Source organism: Dromiciops gliroides, chromosome 1 (genome assembly GCF_019393635.1).
Source record: "Dromiciops gliroides isolate mDroGli1 chromosome 1, mDroGli1.pri, whole genome shotgun sequence".
In the NCBI taxonomy this organism is placed as follows: Eukaryota; Metazoa; Chordata; class Mammalia; order Microbiotheria; family Microbiotheriidae; genus Dromiciops; species Dromiciops gliroides.
In genome coordinates this window covers 2,740,001-2,762,532 of record NC_057861.1, presented here as the reverse complement: position 1 = coordinate 2,762,532, position 22,532 = coordinate 2,740,001, and the positions used below count along the sequence as shown (strand labels likewise).

At 57.7% G+C, this 22,532-nt stretch overlaps 2 protein-coding genes across 3 annotated transcripts in view; one reads left to right on the top strand and one right to left on the bottom strand.

The window, feature by feature from the left end:
- The window catches only part of PI4KA (phosphatidylinositol 4-kinase alpha), a 114,986-nt gene that overhangs the window by 50,642 nt on the left and 41,812 nt on the right, over positions 1-22,532 (top strand). For both annotated transcript variants that reach the window (XM_043981161.1, XM_043981154.1), the window contains exons 19-22: positions 16,823-16,931; positions 19,021-19,157; positions 19,501-19,634; positions 21,090-21,172. In XM_043981161.1, coding sequence (XP_043837096.1) covers positions 16,823-16,931; positions 19,021-19,157; positions 19,501-19,634; positions 21,090-21,172 — 463 coding nt within the window. The remainder of the gene's footprint in view (positions 1-16,822; positions 16,932-19,020; positions 19,158-19,500; positions 19,635-21,089; positions 21,173-22,532) is intronic.
- Positions 1,533-14,598, bottom strand: SERPIND1 (serpin family D member 1). The gene is made up of 5 exons (XM_043981172.1): positions 14,453-14,598; positions 10,093-10,981; positions 5,455-5,728; positions 2,053-2,197; positions 1,533-1,878 (listed from the first exon to the last, which is right to left on the bottom strand). The coding sequence occupies exons 2-5, from the start codon at positions 10,964-10,966 to the stop codon at positions 1,687-1,689; spliced, it is 1,485 nt and encodes a 494-aa protein (XP_043837107.1). The 5' UTR covers positions 10,967-10,981; positions 14,453-14,598; the 3' UTR covers positions 1,533-1,686.

Genomic DNA, 22,532 nt, shown 5'->3' with positions numbered 1-22,532 from the left:
GCAAGACCAGGGGTTTTTCTAGGCCCCCCACCAACCCCGCCCCTTCCCCACTCTGCTGCCATGGGATTAAATTAGTCATCAGGGCACCTTCTTTGTAGAATTCTACAAAAGTCACGCCCAGAGACCCCAGTGACATCAAGGCCAACAAAGATGAAATCTTGTCAGTGGAGCCTGGGGGAGAGACCCAGGATTTCAGTGAAGTTCTTGGAGGTTTGGGGTAGGTTGAAGGCAGTGGATCTGTGTGACTGGCGCTGATAGAGCCTATAAGTGGGTAGCCCAGGCACTTGATCTTGGCGCCTCATTGTTTAGGGCTGCGATGCCCTGGCTGTGGCCAGCCTCTTTTCACCCTCTTGTCCAAGTGGTGGTTCCCTGGTTTAGAGTCCAGAAAGGGAGAGAGAGCAGTGGTTCTGTAGAGCTGGTTTGGCCTCCGAGCCTGCGCTATCAGGTGTCTTCCTTACCTGGGGCTCAGTAAGCCATTGAACTGAATAGCTGCCACATGGTTGTGACACAGAGGCCTCAGCCATGGGTGGGCCTGAAACCCGCTGCTCTCCTATGTACATCTGAGACGGTGGCAGCTTTGCCCCCCGGCCCCCTGCCAGTGTGTGGCATATGGGTGCCCAGGCATTGCCCTCAGCTGCATGCCGAGCATTCCATAGAGGACTCAGCCCCTCGCTGACCGTGCCTGGGTCCTCAAGCACACAGGCGCAGACCTGAAAATGGAGTGGAAAAGCATCTAACGAGATCAGTGAAATCACAGCAACGTGGCTAACTTCACCATGTGGTTTTCTGAGGCACGCGCGGCCACCTGGATGCTTGTGCACGGGTCTGTGGCCCCTGTTTCTGTCTGGGCTTAGCGTCCCTGCTACAGAGTACACCTACAGAGTGAGGCGTGCATGTAAGACTCGCCTTCCCTCCTTGCTCCCCTTAACAAGACCACCCATGCCATCCATGTCTTGTGGCTCCGTGCTGCAGGAGCACAGGCTCAGGGCCTTATCCCTTGGGGTTTCATTTTGCATATTCGTGCCTGGCCCACGGAGGGCAGGCAAGGAGTCCAGCAGAAAGGATGCTGGATTTGGAATGCGGGCACCCTCTCTGAGTGACCCTGCCAGGCCTCGGTCTGCTTGTCTGTCAAAGGAAGGGATGGCTGTGATGACCTCCAAGGCCCTGCCACTTCTCATTCGACAGGCCTGTCCTTCCGAGGGTGCCGGTGAACCCTGCAGACCCTCTGGGTTCTAATCCTGGACTCTCAGACCAGCCAGTGTGAAACACTTGGTGTGTGCCAGGCCCAGAGCGCGGCGTTTAATGGGCTTCTGTCAAGGGAGAGAAGGAAGACAGATGCAGGTTAGAAGTGGTGCCTTTATTATGTCTACAATGGGACCCTCCCTGGGAGTGGCCCAGCCCCCGCCCATGCACAGTGCTATGTCACTGGCCTCATCACGGGTGCCACCGTCCAGGGGAAAGGCAGCCGACCCTTTCCGCGTGGCCGGAGGCCACAAGAGAGCAAAGGCTCTAAAGAAACAGGAATCAGATTGTCTGCTCCTTAAAGACACTTTAATCAATTCATTGACTGCACGTGCAGGCTCACACAGCTCCTCAAGATTCAGGACTGTTTGCTACACAGAGCGATTCCCACAGATTCCCTTTGATGAGACGTGACCCCTGCATGCGGGGGGCCGGCCGCCACCTCTAAGACCTGCTGGGATTGGAGACGCGGCCCATGAACAGCAGACAGCTGGTGCGGTGCTCGTAGATGAGGAACAGGAAAGGGCGATCGACGACGAATCGAACCTGCGTGGAGAGGGGCATGAAGCCCACGGTGGTCACAGCGGCAGCCTGCGTGCCCTCCTCGTTCACCGTGATGGTGCCTTGATGCTTGAACTGTTCAGAGAGGAGAGAGAGTGTTTCAGAGAGGTGGCCGGGCCCTTGTCTGGGAGGGGCTCACGGACCGCGCCCACCCTCCAGTCCCAGGCTGCTTCTCCCGCCCCCTGCCCTATCTCTTTTGCCCCACACTGGCTGCCTGCAGACTCAGCAGAGGCCAGAGAGTGTGATTACCAGGTCGATGACGAGTTTCTGGTCGGATACCCCGGAGAAGTCCCCGCTGTGATCAAACAGCTTGGTGATGCCCATCGACTTCAGGGCGTCCACGAGATCATAGCTCTTCTCCAGCTTGAACCGAGGAAGGCGCACCTCACGGGTTCTGCTCAGAAGAGGGAAAGGGAACACGGTGTCCTCACAACATCCCATACTGGAGGGGTGACCCCAGAAGTGACCCGGCTCTCGGACCTGCGCCGTGTAAGGCTCCAGAACCACAGGCGAGAAAGAAGCTATGGACCTGGGACGAGGCCCCTCCAACTGACATCAGGCAGGGCCACACGGGATGGGGCAAGGAACGTTAAGTGGGTTTGGGGTCAGGAGACATGCGTTCAAACCCCCTTTTGTTCTCATGATTTGTGTCGTGTCACTTCTCTGCATCCCTTTCTTCATCTGCCACATGAGGGGCCTGGACTAAATGAGCCCAAAGGCCCGTGTGGTCCTGGGATGTTTCATAACTTCATATGTAGGCCCTAGGTCCAGGACTGATTTGGCTGCTAGAGGGTCCTCCCAGGTGAGGGAAGTCCTTCCAAAGTAGGCTGTTTGAGGCAGCTAGGTGGCGCAGTAGATAAAGCACCAGCCCTGGGTTCAGGAGGACCTGAGTTCAAATCCAGCCTCAGACACTTGACACTTACTACACTTACTAGCTGTGTGACCCTGGGCAAGTCACTTAACCCTCATTGCCTTGCCAAAACAAAACAAAGTAGGCCATTTGTCATTTAGTCATCTTTTAGTTGTGTCCAACTCCTGGTGACCCCGTTTGGGATTTCCTTGGCAGAGATGTTGGCGTGGTTTGTCATTTCCTTCTCCAGCTCATTTGACAGAGGAGGATCTGAGGCAGACGGGGTGAGGTGACTTGCCCCGGGCCCCACAGCTAGACTCAGATCTTCCTGACTCCAGGCCCAGTACTCTATCCACTCAGCCATCCAGCTGCCCCAAGCAGGTTCTGAGAGCACTGGGAGGCCCAGCCTGCTCCCAGATCCTGGCCGACAATCACAGCCTTCTAGCACTGGGGGGAACTTCCTCCGTTGCGCCTGGAGGACCGGAATGACGGGCGCTTGGGCAGTGCTACTCTCCTTGGGGCCTCACCACATCCCGGGGAGGGAGGGCTGTTATTATCTCCATTCTACAGCAAGAAAACTGACTTCTCCAGGGCTGTGCAGGCACTTTGAGGCCCACCTTGAACTCAGCTTTCCGGGTTGTTTGGTTTTGTCTCCCAGGCTTGTAGTGAAATGATTCATATCTCAAAGGCAGTGTGGTACAGGGGCTAGAGCGACGGCAGGCCCATCTGGGCACGTCTTGGTGCTCCGAAGAGCTGCAGAAGGAGGCGCCAGCCTGCCCTGGCAGAGGGAGCTGCTTCCCAGCCCCCATGCCACCCAAGGCCAACAAAATCACAGAGCCAGCCCCGCCCTCACCTCATTCCCATACCGGGATGATTCTAAAAGCGTTCTCAACCCCCAGGCTTGGGTTCCAGCCATGCCTGGGACACTTAGGACACATGTTATCTCCATGTGTCCCCAAGGTGGACACGAGCAGAGGGTGTGTTTGAGGACCGACGGCCGACAGCAGACTGGAAGAGAACCAAGGGGGCTGGAGCCACGGGCAGTGATGGAAAGCCCTTTGATACGAAGCTGTGATCAAAGTGGCCTTTGGGGATAGATTCCTTGGGTGGGTGAGAGGGGAGGCCCAGGAAGCACTTGCCATAGTCCTCATCCGGACAGAGTGCTGGCGAGGCGAGAGCGAGGGGGTGCCGCCGGGGAACGCTCACGTCTGCCTCTGGGGCTATGGCATCGGCCCAGCAGCGGAGCCTCTGCAGGGGGTGGCTCCCGGCTCTGTAGGTGCCAGGGGCCCGGTTAGGGGCCGGCTTGTATGCGATACGCGTTACACTTCGGGATCCACACACTCTGGTGTAGATAGACCGAGGAGTGAGGAGGCCTGAGCTGGACTTTCATCTTCGCTTTCCCCCTTCCCACTCCCTGGCTTGGAGACCTTGGGCACACCACACCTCCCTGGGGCTCCCTTTCCCAGCTCTAAGAGGAGGGGGTGGAGTTTTCTTCTAGCTCCCCAATACTGGGGAGTATCAGAAATGTCCGGTCTCCACTGGTAGCCTGCATTGCCTTCCCTTCTCCAAGGTGCCTTTGAGGGTGGGCCTGTCCTCAGCCGCCTCTCATCCCTGAGTCTGCTCAGCGTGCTCTGTCCCTATCCCACCAGGGTCATCAAGGCTTCCTGGTGAGGCCTCTCCTCCTGCCTTCCCTTCCACGCCCGTCCACCCCTCTAGTGGGGACTGTGTATTCAGCAGCCCTGCCCCGCTTCCACTCGGGACAGACACCCAGCTGGGGGAGATCTGGGCATTGGTTCTTATATTTCCCATGATGGCCCCACCAGCAGTCAGGCTGTTGATAGTTTTAACATTAAGTTTTCTAGTTACTTTGTCCACATGGGTTTCTGGGGGGAGAGTGGGGGCGGAGTAGACTCCCAGTGTGGAAGCTCCCTTGAGCAACGCACATAGCCTCTCCTCTGTAACCTCCGGTCATGCGGTGTTGCTCAGAGCGGAGGCGCCTTGTCCAGTGTTGCCCCTTGGGATGAGAAGGAGCCATGTCTGGAAGCCCTTTCCCCTCTTCTACACTGCCTGGGGGTGGGTGAGGTGGGGATGCCACCCCTCACTTTGTACACCTCCCTCGGTGCTCTGCACAGAACCATTGCTTAATGAATGGTCTTTGAATTGACCTTCCCCGTCCCCATCTTCTCTGCTCCAGGGTCAGCGCTGCTGGCTCCTCAGCTGGCCCTCAAGTTACAGGGGCCTTCCTACAGGATCCTCCTAAAGCCTCCTGACGTAGTTCTGTAGATGTCAGGAGCCGCCAGTGAGGAAGGCGCCCCATCCCCAGTGCAGATGGGCCCCACAGCTGCAGGCGAGAGAAGCGACCATGGGGGGAAGGGTTGCTTCCTCCCCTCTGACTCTCTGCTACTTCTCCCTTTTTTCTCCTTATCCCCTGCAGTTAGGAATGCCTCGCTTACTGGTGAGGCCACTCCCTCTACAGTGCCCATCGCCGCTTCCCAGTCCTTGGGAGACAGCCTCTGTGGGATGCCACCGACGGCCCCCCCACTCTCTCCGGCAGCCGCTCTATCCTTTGGGCACTAGGGGGTCTGCGGCCCTCCCTGGGCCTCCTCACTGGACCCTGTGGTCCTGGCATGGCCCCCGCTAGAGGAGGATGCTTTGTGGCCTCAGTGTGTGGCCAGTGCTAGGCTCTTGGGGAACTCTTGGATTGGATTGGGCGGGGGGCCTCCTAACACCACACATTCCCAGAATTCTCTGGGGTGGCACAGCCTATGCCGAGGGGGAGGGACTGTGAATGGCGCCCCTACCTGTTGGTCATGCTTTTCTGCCATCTCTCTACTGCCTGCGGGCTGAGCTGGGCCTCAAGAGTCTTCATGCCTGCCAGCTTGTGGGGCACCACGATCAGCATGCTGATGTCCCCCACATACTGCAGCTGCAGCACGTCGCAGTCCAGCTCCTGGTCATTGGCCACAAGAAAGTTGCCCTTGGTCTGCATCATGGGAACCTTGACCACCTCTCTCTCATTCAGGCGAAAATTGGAGTTATGTGTCATTTCCACTGGGAACTTGTTCACCCAGGTACCTGTAAATTCGATAAGAAAGAGCCTGTCAGAGAGATTTTACTTGATTAATTGGAAATGCAGTTCTGAAAAAGAGCTGCGTGTTTCAGTGGACCACAAGCTCATAGTGGGGATGTGACAGCCAAAAAGCTCCAGATGATCTTAGACTGTCAGGCTTGTCGTACGGTGCCTGTGACATCATTGGTTGTTCTAGCCTAGGTCACTTAGCCTCCCCACCATTACTCTGGGAGGTAGGGAGGTAGATGGGTGAATGCTCTGTGCTGATGCTCAGCTCCAGTCATCTGCGTTTGCCCTCAGTATGTGCCCCAAACACTGCCCTTTGGGGGTCCCGATGCCCTGCACACCCTCCTCAGACTCTCCCTGGGGTCTTAGGGGGAGGTCTGGGGCATTCCCCAATGCCTTTCCTGCTCCCAGATCTTCCTCTGCACTCTGTTGGAAAGTAAGTTCTGACTCCTTTAAAAGCATGCTGCCCCTGCCCCTGCCCCTGCCCCTCCCCCTGCCCCTGCCCCACCTTCTTAGTAGATCATGTTCATGAGCTGCCATGGCGAGGGCATTGGCAGGGAGCATCTGGGCCTCATCCGACCGTGGGCACTGCCTGCCCTGACCCACCATTGGCCCAAAGAAGCGGTCCTAGTGTTGAAATAGGTTTCTGAGTTGCAAGGTGGACAGAGCCTCTGTGCCGCTCTGAGGGGTGCAGGCCCCTTTGGCAGCCTCGCTCGGTCCCTGCTGGCTTCTGGCCTTGCCTCAGATTTCTGGCTCACCTGCTCAGGGCAGGACCCATCACCCCTGGGCCTCAGTGTCCTCCTCCATAAAATGGGGCAGGTGGCCCAGCTGGGCGTCTGAGGACAGGCCTGATATCACCTGCAAACCTCATTCAAAATACTGTCACAGCAGCCCGGGCCAGGTCCCCTTGACCTTGGGCAGGCTGTGGCAGCATCACAGCTTGAAGTCCGCCCCGGGTCAGAGAGAGCTCCCTCTGAATTTCTGTGTCAGCCTCACTTATTGATCGGCCCGAGTCCTGCCGCTGACCCCTCCTGGCTGCGCGGCCCTGAGTAAGTCGTCGGGGGCACAGAAGAGGCTTCCCAGCATTCGTATGGGGTGTTAACCTAGACCAGTGCAGTCACTGATAAACTGCAGGCCTCTTCCTGCCCCCTCCCCCTTAGTGAAGGATTCATCACAATTAATCACAAGAATCTCAGGCCTAATGAATCTGGGGCTTGTAAGGGGTCTCCGAGGCTGTCCCGCCAACCCCTTCTTCCAGCCTGAAGCTCTAATACTGTGCCCCTCCATTTACACTGCTCCCCTCACCATGCATTGTTGCACAGAGCTTGCCACGGCCTCCTAGTGTGATCCAGGAAAGAAATGGCCCACCCACCTCTCCCCTGAAACACGTCCTTGTCAGATTTGTTTGTGTGAGCAGACCCCGACTTCCTGTGCTCTCCCCTCATGCTTCGCTGTGAAATGGGGGTGGTCTGCCCTAAGAGCCCCCAGCCCTGCCAAGCTGCTGTGCTGCCCAGCATGGGCCTTTCTGGGGCCCAAAGGCAACAGCCCCTTCAGTTACTGTCTAATCACAGGCAGCTCGAGGCCGGGCCTGACCTTCATCCTCACCTTTGTTTCCTTCTCTGGTTCTGCGGGCGGACTTTGGAGCAGACTTGGATCCTGACCCTGACCCTGACCCAGCACCCATCCCGGGGACTGGCCACACATACCACAGTGATGGCCCAAGGAAAGGATTCCTGCTTTCAGACCCCAAGCAAGAGCCCCCAGTGGGCTGAACTTTCCCCTGCAGTGGCCCATCTAGTGCCAAACCACCTGGCTCCCTGTCCCCGGCACACTGCCCTCAACGCATGCGCACTCCTACGGGCTCCCTCTCCACTGCTGTTCATTGAAAAGACAGCCTTTCTCAGGCCATGCCAACTAACGCCTCTGTCTTGTGGCCATACGGCTTCCCTGTATCCCTGAGGGCCGGCTGGGACCCCGCCTGCTCTTCGTGACTCCCAAGGAGCAGCGCAGGCTCCTTCTCCATGGAGAATATTGTCTTCCTAGTCCTCACGGGGAGGGGTCGGGTATAGATATTACAGTCGTGGCCCAGGGACCTTTAGCGGTCAGTCCCAGGTCAGTCCCAGGGAATTGGCGTATTCTCTGGATCTCTCTCCCCTCCCCTGATTTGGCCTCCGCGGCTCATCCAGTGGGGAAAGAACCGAGATGAACCTGGAGCCCTTCACTTTGGCTCCTTGGCAGAGTTGTTTTGAGGAGACCTATCAGGACGGCCAAAGGAGAGTTGTGCGCTTCCTAGCGTTGTAGGCTGGGAAAGGGCCTGGTCCCAGCTGCCGCCAAACACCCTCAAAGAGCCCAGTGGGAGAAAAGTCACTGCCTCACAGTGACCCATCCTCCCCTCGCCAGAGAACTCTGCTTGTGTCTCCTGCGTCACGGTCACTTAGCTTCTACCCATCACCCCATTTCACTACTCAGTGTCCGCGCCCTAGCAGATGATTGTGTTTCACCCTTTGAGAAGACGGACTTTGTAGCCAAAACACCTGACTTCATGTTTTCACAGACTCTGAGGAACCACACGCACACGAACAAATCACTTAATTGATCCAAATAAGAGCCAGTCCCCAGCTCAGTGGTAACCAAAGGACCTAAACAGGCCCTTTTCAGAGGAAGACCTCCCTAAACCACTCCTAATGAAAGAATTTTAAATAACTCTGAGGTACCACCTTACTTCTGTCAGATTGCCTGTATTTATCAGACAGACAGACAGCATGTGAGCGCCTGTGGGAAAATAGGCACAGGAATGTGAATGGTCCGGCCATTTTGGAACTGTGACCCCCCCCCCCAAAGTCACTAAATTATGTGTATACCTTTGACCTAGAGATAGCACTGGCCTGCTCCCAGAGAGAACAAAGGGAAAAAGCCGTGTGGGTGTGTGTGTGTGTGTGCACGCGCACGTGTGTGTGTGTGTGTGGGTGGGTGGGTGGGTGTGGGTGTGTGGAGAGAGAGGGAGCAGAAGCAGCTCTTGAAAACCAAGGGGTCCCCATCAGTTGGAATGGCTGAACGCATCATGGCTATGAATGTGATGGACACTGTTGTGTTGCCAGAAAGGATGGCGGGGGGGAAGAGAGCTTCAGCAAACCCTGGAAAGACTTTGACAAACTGATGCAGAAGGAAGTGAGTAGAACCAAGGGAACAATTTATATAAAACATCCCATAAGGCCAAACAGCTGTGAAAGGTGTGGGGAGCCCTGGTGAGTACAGTGGCGGCAGTGATTTGAAGGCTGATGATGTAGGGCTGTCACCTCCTGACAGAAAGGGGATGAACAGACTCTGCGTTTTGGGGTACAACCAGTGGAGAGGATTGGTTTTTTCTGACTGTTATCTTTTTTTGGGGCAGGGCAATGAGGGTTAAGTGACTTGCCCAGGGCCACACAGCTAGTGTCAAGTGTCTGAGTCCACATTTGAACTCGGGTCCTCCTGAATCCAGGGCGGGTGCTTTATCCACTGCGCCACCTAGCTGCCCCAAAGTGAAATTGTATCTGCCCTCAAAGGGCTTAGCTTTTTTTTTTTTTGGTGAGGCAATTGGGGTTAAGTGACTTGCCTAGGGTCACACAGCTAGTAAGTGTTAAGTGTCTGAGGCTCAATTTGAATTCAGGTCCTACTGACTCCAGGGCCAGTGCTCTATCCACGGCACCACCTAGCCGCCCACTCCTGACTGTTTTTAACAGAAGCTGGTGGCAGGTTGGAGAGTGAGAAAAGAAAGGCTGATTAACTGGAAAATAAGTGACATTAAAAATCAGCCTGGGGAGTGGGCAGCTAGGTGGCGCAGTGGATAGAGCACCGACCCTGGATTCAGGAGGACCTGAGTTTAAATCCGACCTCAGACACTTGACACTTACTAGCTGTGCGACCCTGGGCAAATCACTTAACCCCCATTGCCCTGCAAAAAAAAAAAAAAATCAGCCTTTGTGAGCCTGCTGCTCTCAGGTCTCCTAATAAGGGGCTCCTCAGTGCACATATGCTGTTTATTTCAGAGAGCTACCACACGCGTGCTGAGCTTTGGGGTGTTAGTGACCACAGGGGCAGTTTGGCGCCTGCTCTGTGACTGGTGGTCTTTGAACATTGTTTGGGGGTCAGCAAAAGGAGAAACATCTTGCCCCAGGTCACATGGCCAGGAGAGACCAGAAGGCCAGGCCTTCCCCAATCCATGGCTGAGCCATTAGCCCCTGCGCTATCCTGCCTCTCATTATTTCCTAATCTGACGCTCATTTTCCTCCTGTAATGGATGAAGATCACTCCACCCCAGCCCGACCCTCACCCAGCCCACCCCCTACCGACTGAAAAAGGATCGGAGGGGGTGAGGCGTTACCTTTGAAGTAAATACAGTTCAGAATCATCATCTGGGTGGCTGGATCTATGTTCACCAGAGCATCCTTTATCAGGCCCTTGGTGACCTTCAGAATATGGTCATTGGCCTTGGTGATGAAAGCTGGTTCGGAGAAGTCAGCGGGCTGGGCCTCGGCAAAGTAGTATTCCTTCATCTTATTTTTGAAGTCTTCCCGGATGGGGATGTGCCTCTGAAGGTAAAGGTCATTCACTGACCGCAGAGTGTAGCCAAAATTCCTCCTGAAGAGGCGGTGGGTCAGCTTCCGGAAGAGGTTGTGCACCGTCTGCGTCTCGTATTTGCTGCTGGCGTTCACGAAGTCCTTGAAATACAAGGCAGCGTGAACCTGCTCGTGGGTGTCTCCCTTCAGGCCCAAGGAGATCATGCCCATGGCCGTCGAGATGCCCACCGGTGCCAGGAGGAGGTTGCCGGTCGGGTCGGTCGCCTCCTCCAGGGTCCTGTAGAGGTTGAAGGCAAACTTGGCGTTAAGAATGTTGAGACGCTGGATCCGACTCTTGCCTTGGAACAGCCCGAGGATGTTTCCAGGCTGGGCCTCCGGGTCTGTGGGGGAGACGGCGTCGATGACGTCAATGTAGTCGTCCTCGTCACTGAAGATGTTCTCCAGGTCCAGGTAGTCCTCCTCCTCCTCCTCCTCCACAATCAGGTCGTTGGTCACCGTGTTCTCCTTGTGGAAGTCGGCGGGGAGGAGAGGCATGCTTAGGTTTGTGGAGTCGAGCGGCTCCCACTTCCCATTGGCTGAGGGGGATTTCGCCTCATCCTGCAAGAGCCCCGCAGGCTCTTTGTTCTTCCCCGACACAGATAATGCCACTAGAGAAAGGAGGAAGAGCTGGGGTTTCATTCTGAGACCCTGCCCCTGGAAGAGAGATTGAATCAATTAGCATTTTGGTTCAGGATGCCTTTTCATAGAAATACAGAGGGTCGGGGCAGGGGCTTGGTGCCAGAGGGACAGACAGACAAGATTGCTGTTCTGACAGCACACTGAGGCCTTGGCCATGTGCCTGAGCGGAGCCCGGGTTGGAGCCTGGTGCACTCTCCGTGGTACCATACTGCTTCCCCTGTCTGCACCTGCAGCAGGGCAGCCCTCGCCAAGCTAAACAGATCTCAAGTACAGTCCGTGCAGCCCCAGAGGACTGCCTCGCCCGCTGTGTGCCCTTGGCACTCTGGTGCCATTAGATTCACTGAGAGCAGAGCCCTGGGAGGGTGGTCCTAGCAACTCTGCTCTAGAGGGGGCGGGGGCTTCCAGGGAGACATAGCCCCTCCTTCCCCAAAACAGGTCAGGGCACAGTGGAGTCCCTCTCACGCTCCCCCATCAAGCCTTAAAGCATTTGTCATTTGAGGCCCTTGGGCCGGACACCCCAGTTAACCTTCTGTGTAATCTAGGCTGTGTGTCACAGGCCCTGGATGCAGGTCCTTCAGGCCCCGGGCCCTTTGCCCCTGTGCTAAATGGCTCTACTGTGGTGTTTGCCTTTATGCCCGCAGTATCACCGCCTCCTCCTCCCCCGTGCGCTGTGGTTGGCTAAGCAGCCCTCCAGGGTTGTGCCGAATTAGGGCCAAGGTCAGGAGCTCTGGGGAAAGTGCACATGCTTCAGTATAGGATGGGTGATCGTCTCTATGTCGGCTGCCCCAGTCCCAGTGCTCAAGTCCCTGGGCTCCGACTTCTCACAGCTTCCTCCAGACGTCACCCTGCCCCCCTCACCCCCCCCCACACACGTGCACACACAAACACACAAATGCCCACACACTTCTTGGGACCTTGGGCCTTCACTCCCTGGCCTAGTCCTTTGCCTCAGCTGATGAGCCACCCTGGCCCGGATCCTCTGGGGAGGAGGCCCTGGGCCAAGACCAGCTGTCTCATGGAAAGAACGTCTTTGGTGTCTCGAGCCCAAGACCCCCGTCGCGAGGTGCTGCTGAAAACATCTCCATTTTGCAGGCCAAGACACGTAGTGGTTACTCGGGGTCACACCACTAGTGGGGAATCAAGGCCTGTTGTCCCCAGGCCACCGTCCCTCCCGCTGGGCTTCTGTATTAACCAAGTAAGGAGGTGCAGACCCTGTGTCATCCTTTGAGAAACCATGCCGGCCTTTGAATCTGGTCCCTAATGACCACCTGGCTGTGTGTGACCTCGCTGAGCCTCAGGCTCCTTATTAAAGGGGCTAAGAATGTGTCCCCCAGAAAAAGGCTGCAGCGGCGAGAGTTCTTGGTACCAAGCTCTCATTCCACTCGCTGTTTGCATCACTTCTGGCTAGTGAGCCCTCAGTGTTAAAAGCCACAGGAGAAGGAAGTGACTGAGAACATGGCTTCCTGGTAAATTCATGAAAGTCCTGGATACCCAGTAAAAGGAAGAGCATGAGCTGAGAGATCCCACTGGGCCGAGCAGTTGGTGCCCCGAGGCAAAGCCTCTTGCCTTAGTCCTTTGGAAAAGGAAGGGTTGGAGGAGAGGACCTTGGGGGGGGGGGTGAGGCGGGGGGCTCCACCTCTAAGGCTTCTGGGAAGTCAGACTCCTCCAGGAAGGCTGAAGGCAAAGCACCGATAATGAGAAAAATAGTCATCCCAAGGAATTGAGTCAGCCTGTCTGAGGGGCCCTTTCATTGGAGCTTCAGACCTCTGAGGGAGGTGAGTTAGAAGGGAACCGAGGCCTTTATAAACAAGCATTTGTGGGGGGCAGCTAGGTGGCGCAGTGGATAAAGCCCTGGCCCTGGATTCAGGAGGACCCGAGTTCAAAGCCGGCCTCAGACACTTGATACTTACTAGCTGTGTGACCCCGGGCAAGTCATTTAACCTTCATTGCCCCACAAAACAAGCACTTGCCACAAGCTGGGTCCTGGCCTTCCCAGAGTGCCCCAGCCCATCCGGGTCTGCAGCAGCTCCCTGGCCCCGCAGGGCGCTTTGGAGCCCACCGGGAAGGACACTGGCTCTTCTGAGCCTGGAGCTGCGTGGGCGCTGCTGCCTCCTCCCAGCAGGGACCTGGCCCAGACTCCTCTTTGGCCCCACGTGGCCAGTGGCATTTTCGGGCTCCTAATCCTTGTTCCTGGGCTGAGCGGCTGCCAGGCACATTTGTTTTTCAGGAAAGAGAACTGGAGTGTTTGAAAGGGCCTCCACTTGAGAGGGACCCGAGTCTTGGGGGGCTGCAGACGAGCCCCACGACCAGGTCTGCAGCAAAAGGTCTCAAAAGAAAAAGTAAATGGTCTTTGGGCTCTTTCTAAACCCAGTGAGAAACAGTGTCTTGTTATTTGGTCCTCAAAGGGCCCTGAGGGCCAGATTGGGTGCCTGGTTTGGGGAGCAGAGACGGCTGGACTTGGGCTTCTGAGGCTGGGTTCAAAACCCCCTCCTGCCATTCACTGTCCAAAGGAATTGGGACAAGTCCCTTCCCTGAGCTGTGTCCTCTCCTCTGAAGTGCCTGGGGCCCAGGATGCCCGCAGGGCTGGAAAGGCCCATAGCCACCCTCTGCGCCACCCTCTGCTTTTGCTGACAAACCCCTGCACCCAGATCAGGCAGCGCCTCGCCTGAGGCCACGTAGGTCATACATGGCCCCTGTTTGTGACTTCACTTCCCTAGACTCTCATGAAGGCCCCTTCCAGCCCTCATAGTGGCCGAATCTCAGCCGGGAAGGGGCCTCAGATGAGTCCTCTCTGCTGCGTTGGACAAGTGACTGAAGATCTGCAGGCACTCGGGACCCACCACCTCACGGGCACTTAGGGCATCCGGCTTTGGGGAGCTCTTGTTGTTTGGAAGCCCTTCTGATAACCACTCGTTGTCACCTCCTCTTTACTCATTGTTAAGCCCTCGGGCCCAGGCCAAACAAAACAGATTCTTTCCCCGTGACTGTCCTGCCTGTCTCTGGCATGAGTCCCCCCCCCTTCTTTCGGCTGAGATGACATGGCTGCTGAGGCCTCTTCCAGCTCCCCTGCCAGATTCTGGGCTGCCTCTTCCCCCCTACAATGGCCCCAGCTTGTCACTGTTCTGCAAAGCTGGACCCCTGCCCTCCAGCAAGTCCCCCTTTTATTGTGTGGAGGAGGATACTGAGGCCCGAGGAAGGAGCAGTTTTCCCAGGCTACCCAAAGTTAGGGGAAGAGGGCAGATGCCCAGTCCAACCCCTGCATTTACCAGAAAGGGAAAGCAGGGTCTGGGGGCCGAGCCCAGGCTTCCTACAGCCTTCCTGCCGTCCTGCCCGCACCAGAGCAAGCAGAAGACAGCCAATGTAAACCACTCCTTCCATCAGTGATGTGCTTTGACCCCAGCCCCTGCCACCACCACACAGGACCCTGTATTCTGCCCATCTGGAGGCACAGGGAAGCTTAGGCCGAGGACGGGGAGCCAATCTTACCTCGATGCCCCTGAGCTGGCAGAGCGGAGAGCAGAGATCCGCAGCCTCCGGCCACCACTGCAGCTTCAATGTGAACTTTGGGGCCGGGCTGGTGCACGTTCTCCAAGGTAAACAGGATCCAAACCAAACACCCCTGAACTGCCGTTGTCAGCAAAAATCCTCCCTCCCCCTGTGTTTGCCCCGGGCTTCGGCCCAGGCTGAGGACTGTCCTGCCTGGAATGTTTGGAAGGCCCAGGGATCTGGACGCCTGCCTGGGCTCCCTCGGCCTGCTGGGATCCAGTCTCTGCTCCGCGCTTCTGGGCTGCGGGACCTTGCCCAAGTCACTTCTACCTCCGGGGGCTCCCTCTCCCTGTCTTTAAGTGGAGGGGCTGCAGGCTCTGGTCCCAGGCCCGTGGGGCCGGAGCCCCCCGCAGTCATCTCTCCCTCCCCTGGGTCTTCCTCAGTATGGTCGTCCTTCAAAGCACCTTCCCCTGTTGGCATCGAAAGCCCTTCCCAGGCTGGCTCCAGCGACCTCTGCAGTGGGGAACATGCTCCTTGTGTCTCTGGGCCTTTGCCTAGACTGTGACCCCTGCCGGGCATGCCCTCCCCATCTACCAACGGCCGGCAATTTAACTTTGTATCTTGGGCGCTAGGTGGCGCCAAAGTGCACAGAGTGCCAGCCCAGAGGCAGGAAGAACTGTCCAAGCCAGTTCAAATCCAATCTCAATGGCTGTGTGACCCTGGGCAAGTCACATCACCCCCATTGCCTCAGTTTCCTCATCTGTCACATGAGCTGCCAAAGGAAATGACAAAGATTTCAGGATCTTTGCCAAGAAAACCCCAAATGGGGTCACAAGGAGTCAGACAGGACTTTATACGTCCGTGGGTGGGTGGGTGTTGTTTTCCCCAGTGGATTGTAAGCGCCTTGCGGGCAGGAGGACTTGGGTTTTGGCGCTTGCCCCAGAATCTGGCACCTGGGAGACTCGTAATAAATGCTTGTTGATTGTGTCCTCAGAACCTTCTGAAAGAGGAGGTGTTTTTTCAGAGGTTTGCCCCCCCATTTTACAGATGAAACAGCTGAGGTCCAGCCGTGGTCACAGAGCTGAAACTCAAACCCCGATCTCTGCGTCCAGCCTACTCCCCCTTCCTGCTGGCTGCCCTGCTGCTCCCCCTTTCTGATCCCCTCAAAGTGCCAGAGCCTGGTCCCTACATATACAAGGTTCTCAGGCCACGGTGATTGAACTGAGGAGATTGTGCCCCAGTGGGAGCCACAGTGCCAGCCAAGTCACACCACCACCCTTTTGTCTCGCCCTGGAGGCAGGCGTGAAGTATTGGGGGCATGGTGTGCTTGCTGCCAGGCTCAGCCAGGAACTTTGCCTTGTGGAATCAGAGTCAGAGAGAGCCTTGATGGTCAGCGGGCTGAGGCCCTGAGAGCCCTGGTGCTGCCCAGGGAATACCTTGGGTGGTCTGGGGAGGGAGGCTCAGTGGCGGCAGCATGTCTGGTACCCATTCCCAGGGTTAGTCCCCAACACCGTGGCCCAGCCCCCATCCTCTCTGGCTGGACGGGGGTTCTCAAAGCCCCCCAGGCCTGTCATTGTGGTGTCAGCCCTCTGGCCTGGGATCCCTGTGGCGAGGTCTTTGTAGTCCGGGCCTGCTTCTACTTGGCCTCTCCTCCTGCGGAGTTTGTCATGTGGGGAAATCATCTATTTGACAAACAACCATGAAAGGAGGCCCTCCCACCCAGGCCAGACTTCCAGCAGATCACCAGGTGACGATGCTCAGCCAGGAGGCCGGCCGAGGCTGGCCCCCTATCCCAGCCCTCTTCCATCTAGTTCAACAAGTAGTTATCAGACGCTACACACAGCAATGGGAGGAAGATGGCATCTGAGGCAGGCTGGAAATCTGACCTCTGCCCCCTCTCACGTCTGGAGGCTTGGGCCAGCTACTGAGCCTCAGTTTCTTTATCTGTAAAATGAGCGACTTAGATTGGATGCTCTGTGACGTTTCTTCCAGCCCTGAGCATCTGAATCTCTGTGCCTGGTGCTGCAGGAGGCCAGGGATACCCGCCCTCGAGGCTGGGGGTCACTTCTTGTTAACCAGCCACTAGTGACTGCTCACCCAAAAGGCATTGAGGCCGAGTGGGCAGAGTGCAGTGGAGAGGCCCTTGTCACTGGGGGAGGAGCACTGGCTAAGGAAGCCCCTTTGCCCCTCTGTGACCAGAGATGACCTGCAGTCAGCAGAGGCGCCATTAGGGGTGTGACACCCATGTCCCCCCCGCCCTCCTGGCAGTAGTAAGTGCCCGTTCCATCTCCAAGTTTTCGTGGCAAGGTCACGTTGCAGGCAGGTTTTCTGACCCCCTTTTTCTGTTTCTCTCTGTCCTTGTCCCATTAGCTCACAAGACGCTTGCTCCCGATCAAGAAGGCCAAGCCAAGACTTCAGAAGCTCTTCCGGGATTTCTGGCTCTACTCAGTGCTCATGGGATTTGCCGTGGAAGGCTCAGGTAGGCAGGCGTGCATCGGGCCCTGAAGGGCGTGTTTCTCCCGCACCGCCTCGGTCTGCAGGACCAGGGATTCTGAGACACTGTCCTTCCCGAGTATCTTTGGGGACCATCTGAGGCTTCTGCCCCTTCCAGGAAAGTCCTGCCTTTGTTGTGAGAGAAACAAGACAGAGCCCCTGGGATCCTTGCCCACCTTGGCCTGAGGCCTCCAAAAGGGGCTAGGCTTTTAGTCCCCTGAGGAGACCCCAGCAGGTTCTGGGAAGTGACCCCCCCGCCCAATTCACCAGAGGGGGCTGAACCAGATTTTGCTGGCTTGGTTGCAGGGCAGTGGGAGGTGGGTCTGGAGTGGACTGTCCTCCAGGCTCACATGCAGAGTCCTCTCTCTTTCCAGGTGGGCAGGGCCTCTGTGGTAAGGGACATATTCTTCTCCAGCGTCTTGCCCCCACTGCTCCAGGTGCCTCTGCCAGGCTGGGGCATAGTCCGAGTCTAGGGCTTACCTCTTGTAGACGCTACATGGAGCCCCAGCCTTAGGCTGTGACCACATTCCCTTAGATATCATCATGGTTCAGTCACTTTAGTCACGTCTGACTCTCCGTGACCCCATTTGGGGTTTTCTTGGCAAAGATCCTGGAGCGGTTTGCTGTTTCCTTCTCGAGCTCCTTTGACAGTTAAGAAAACTGAGGCAGACGGGATGCAGTGACTTGCCAGGGTCACACAGCTAGGAAGTGTCTGAGGCTGGATTTGAAGTTGGGTCTTCCTGACTCCAGGCTGGGCACTCTGTCCACTGCGGCGCCTCCTCGCTGCCCCATTCTTAGATGTTAGATCACGGCTCCTTTCCATGAGATTTGGGGACTCCCCTGGTCACCAGCTGTAGGGTGGTAGCTGCCCACAGTTGCTGAGCAGGTGTTTTTTCTGGTAGCCTCTATTTCAGGGGGTGACGTTTTCTGACACGGAGCTGAGATTCTAGAGAGGTCTCTGTTAGGAGGCTAGGACTCCTCCCCCTCCAGCCCCCATGTGCCGTCAACAGAGCCAGCTGATGGACCCTCTAGGCCAGTTCAGGAAGCCCTGCTATAGAGTGGGCAGACTTTTGGAGCCATTTGTCTGGTCATGGGCTGGGGTGGGGGTAGGGGCTAGTAAGTGGGATAACAGGCTCTAGGGAAGGCATTCAAGGCTGGCTGAGATGGTTGTGTGGCGCACTAGAGAAGGAGCCCATGAGCCAGGCGAGATGGTCAAGGATGCTTGTGAAAGGCTAGGCCTCTGTCAGGGCCCTGCTCCCAGGAGCCTGGCATGGAGGGAGGGGAGGAGAGGAGAGGAGACGAGGGAGCCATCTTTGGGGAGGGCCAGGGCGAAGTGCCAGGAGAGGCTTGCACACTCACGGCAGTGAGTGGGACAGGGGCCTGAATGGGGTAGGGAGTGGGCCCCGCTTGTGAGATGAGATCAGACACCACACGGCAGTGGGAGGAAGACGGGATCTGAGGCAGGCTGGAAATCCGACCTCTGCCCCCTCGCACGTCTGGAGGCTTGGGCCTGAGCCTCAGTTTCTTTATCTGTAAAATGAGCGACTTAGATTGGCTGCTCTGTGAGTGGCACCGGCGAGGTGCCTTCACTCTTCCCTCCAGGCCCATTGAATGGGAGCTTGGCGAGGCACGGGCGGATGGGCAAAGAAACCAGGGCTGGAGCAGTGGACAGTAGAGACTTGGAAAGTCGCCCTAAGCGGCTGAGCTCGGTAGGAGACGGTGGCCCCAGCGGGGCTGGAGTGGGCTTGGGGAGGCCCCGCCCTGCCTCAAATGCCATGGGCAGGCTCTCTGCAAAGGCAGGATGATCCGTGATTGCACTCCTATGGGTCCCTGTGCCCACCAGCCATGATGGAGCAGACGGCTTCCTCATTGGCTGCTGCCCCACTGCTGCTGGGCATCCCTCGGGTCACCAGGGAGCAGTCCCAGAGCGGGTGGAGATGCTGGCCCCGGAAGGAGGGCAGGAGCTCCAGGCCTGGGGACGCAGCACTGACCGAGCCCTCGAGACGGTGCCTGGAAGGGTGCCCGCGGCTCTGGGCCCCCAACAGGGGCCCTCATCTCCCTTCTTGTGCTTGCAGGACTGTGGCCCGAGGAGTGGTACGAGGGGGTCTGTGAAATAGCTACCAAGTCCCCCCTGCTCACGTTCCCCAGCAAGGAGCCCCTGCGGTCCGTCCTCCAGTACAACTCGGCGATGAAGAATGACACCGTCACGCCGGTGAGGCCCACGCGGCTCCCTCGGGGCTGGGGTGGGGCTGGGCACTGAGCATCCCAAGACATGGCCCCTGGAGCCATGTGACCTTGGGCAAGTCAGCTGTACCCCCCTCCCCTTACTGAAGAGGGAGCCAAAGGACTGAGAAGGAGGTGACGGCCTCAGGTCTCCCGGGGAGCAGAGCCGGGGCCTGTCTCAGGTCTGCCGACTCAGGCCATGAAGAGAGGCCTGGGCTGGGCCAGGGGGTCTCAGCCCCGGCCTGTGGCGGACACCAGCCACTTGATAGTGAGAGCATTGGCAGGCGAGTTGCCATCAGCACTGGTGGAAGACTTGGCTTTTGTCTCTTCAGGCCGAACTGAGCGAACTCCGTAGCACCATTAGCAACCTGCTGGACCCTCCCCCAGAAGTGTCCGCCCTCATCAACAAGCTGGACTTCGCCATGTCCACCTACCTGCTATCTGTCTACCGCCTGGAGTACATGAGGTGCGCCTGTCCTGGGCCCTTCTCTGTCCCTGTCAGCCTCCAAGGGGGCTTGTGGCAAATGCACTTGACAATGGGCGCCCATGCTCAGAGACTTGGGCCCGCTGTGCTCTGGACACAATGACCAGGGAGCCTGCGGCCCCGTGTCCCCCAGGACCCCCTTTGAGCTCCCAAAGCGGGGTGTGGTACATGTGCAGAATGCACCTGAGCGGGTCCTGCAGGGGCCAACCCTCTGGCTCCAGGGGCTTGTGGTCTAGCATGGCGATACCCGGGTACAAGTTAGCTCAGAGTGTTGGTGGGCAGCAGAGGGATCCCAGCCATGTGCTTCAGGAAAGATGAGGACGAGTCGGGGGGACATTGGCAGGAGGTTGGAGAAGGCTGGAGACTGGTGAGGAGATCATGTGCCAGAGATGGACGGTGTGAAGAGTGACGGCCGGCCATGAAGGCGGCCAGGCTGGGGCACAGCCTCGTGCAGGGCACAACTGGTGCTGGTGCTGGTGCTGGTGGAGTGCAGTGACATGGTCACCTGGGCACATTTGGTGCAGGGTTTGGCATACGGGGGCAGGTGCCCCCAGGCAAACCCTACAGGCCGTGTTGGAAGCCCCTCCGAGTAGGGACAAAGAGGCTCCTTCACTCTGGCCCCTCTGCAGGGGCCTCCTGCTTGGCCCGGAGCGTCTCCGGCCTCCTCGGCTAGCCCAGCTCCCTCTGTTAGGAGCCATCTGCCCAGCCGGCTCCCATCACTGCCCAGAGCCCCAGACAGGCCCTCCTGGGAGGGCCTCAGGCTCTGCCTGCCCCTTCCAGCGCAGCCAGGGAGGGGTCACCCAGCTCACATTTACATCGTCCTCTCACTCGGTGCAGCAGGGGCTTGCTTGAGTGGATACAGACGCAGAATGTTGAATTGGTGTGAATTGGGCAGCGTCTTGGACAACCCTGCACTGGGCTCCCCCAAGCCTCTTCCTCTGGGCTTAAGGCCAGAGACTGTGTCCCCTCAGGGTGTCTCTGAGGGCCCAGGGAGATGATCCCTGGAAGAGGCTGAACTTCCTTGTATGTGGCAAGCCTCTCATAAAGGCTGCATGACATGAATTTGTTCAACAGAGACCCAAAGGTCAGTCTGAGGCAGTTCTGGTTCTGGTGACAGACACTGCCCAGCTGTGGCAGGTGGGTCGTGCTGTCACAGGTCACACAGCCCATCTGAACCCCTACAGCCCGCAGCAGCCTGTCCCAAGTGGACCCTGGTGTGGCTGCCCCTTAGGAGCTGGGTGCCCTGAGGCCAAGCCCCTGAGGCTAAGCCCCTGGACCCCCCCCTCCTCCCCCCCCCCCCGGGCCTCGCCAACTCCTCCCTGCTCTGCCAGCACCTTCGGGCTGCTCTGGGACCGGGGAGGCCCTTATGTAGAAGGCATGAGGCTGAGGTGTCTGAGGGGCAGCTGTCCTCCCAACCGTGACCACTCTCTCCCTTAGGGTGCTGCGTTCCACGGACCCAGACCGCTTCCAGGTGATGTTCTACTATTTTGAGGACAAGGCCATACAGAAAGACAAGTCCGGTAAGCTGCCCACCTCCCTCCCCCCACAGGGCCCCCGTAACTTGTCACAGGGCCCATGCTCCTAGCCTTCCCAGCTCGACACACAGGCCCAGCCAGCCCCCAGCCCAGGGAGCGGTCCCGAGACCTGCCCACCCCTGCCAGCCAGCTCACAAAGCAATCACACATGATGGCGTGTGATGGGCGGGGGGCTGGGCTCTAATGCCGGCCACACAGCCGACATCCTTGGTGATTTCTACAGAATGAGGCCATTGGCCTGCATGAGCACTGAGGTCCTGCTCAATCTGGAGTCTCTGAGGCCTTGTTTCAGTGCATCAAGCTCAGGACTAGTGCAGCCAGTGTGAGTGGGCCTGGCTGCCCCGGGGAGCCGGTGCCGGCTGGCCAAGGATGCTGGGAGAGGAAGCTCTTGGCCCTGTAGCCACCTCCTCCTGCCTTCTGCCCTGAAGGCCCGAGAGCACAGGCTGGGACCAGGCGCCAGAGAACAGGCCAGGCCATGTCCACACCCGGGGGTGCAGGGATCGCACTGATTCACAAAGTTCGGTTTTTAAACTTCCTGTTACCGGACATTCAGCTTCAGAGGAAGGCTGGGGCATCAGCACCCACCATCGTCTCCAGGTCCTAACTGAGTTTCTTGTACAAAATCTGCAGCTGTAGACTAAAAGTTGCAGAGGACGGATGAGGCCGGGGAGGGAGGCTGGGCTGGGCCCTCAGCCCAGGCCAAGCAGGGAGGGACAGAGATGACCGACCGCCTTGTGGAAGGCAGTGGGGAGCCTGTGAGGGCGGCAGAACCTCAACAGTCCCATGGGAGTCTGGGGGAGACAGGGGAGGGGGGCAAAGGCCATGAGCAGGGGCAAGCAGCCTCCCAGGCTTGGCCCCCAGAGTCTTGGAGGGCCTGGATGTGCCTGTGACCAATCCCAGATAGCCTCCACTCTATCCTCACCCAAATCGGCTCCCTGGATGCCTTTAGGGGTCATTCCCAGGAGAAGGGGAGTCCAGGCCCTGTGAGGGGGCATGGCAGGCTGGGCCACCCTGCTTGTTCTCTGTCAGAAGTTCTCAGAGCCCAGGGCCTGGGTATGGAATTTTTTAATTCAAATCCAGCCATAGCTATTTTGTCACCGTATGACCCTGGGTTAGTCACTCAACTACTCTGAGTTTCCTCCCTCCCAGAGCTGTTGGGAGGGTGGAAGGAGATAAGGATTGCAGGCCAGGGCGGGCTCACAGCAGGTGCTCTGGAGGGCTGTTATTCCAATGGGGAGGGGTCTCTTCTTCCCAAGGCTGCCAGTACTTCTAGCAGTTCCTTTCTCTCGTGGTTGGTAAAAATCCGACCCAGAATGCCATTTTCTCTCATGGATTTGTTTGCCTT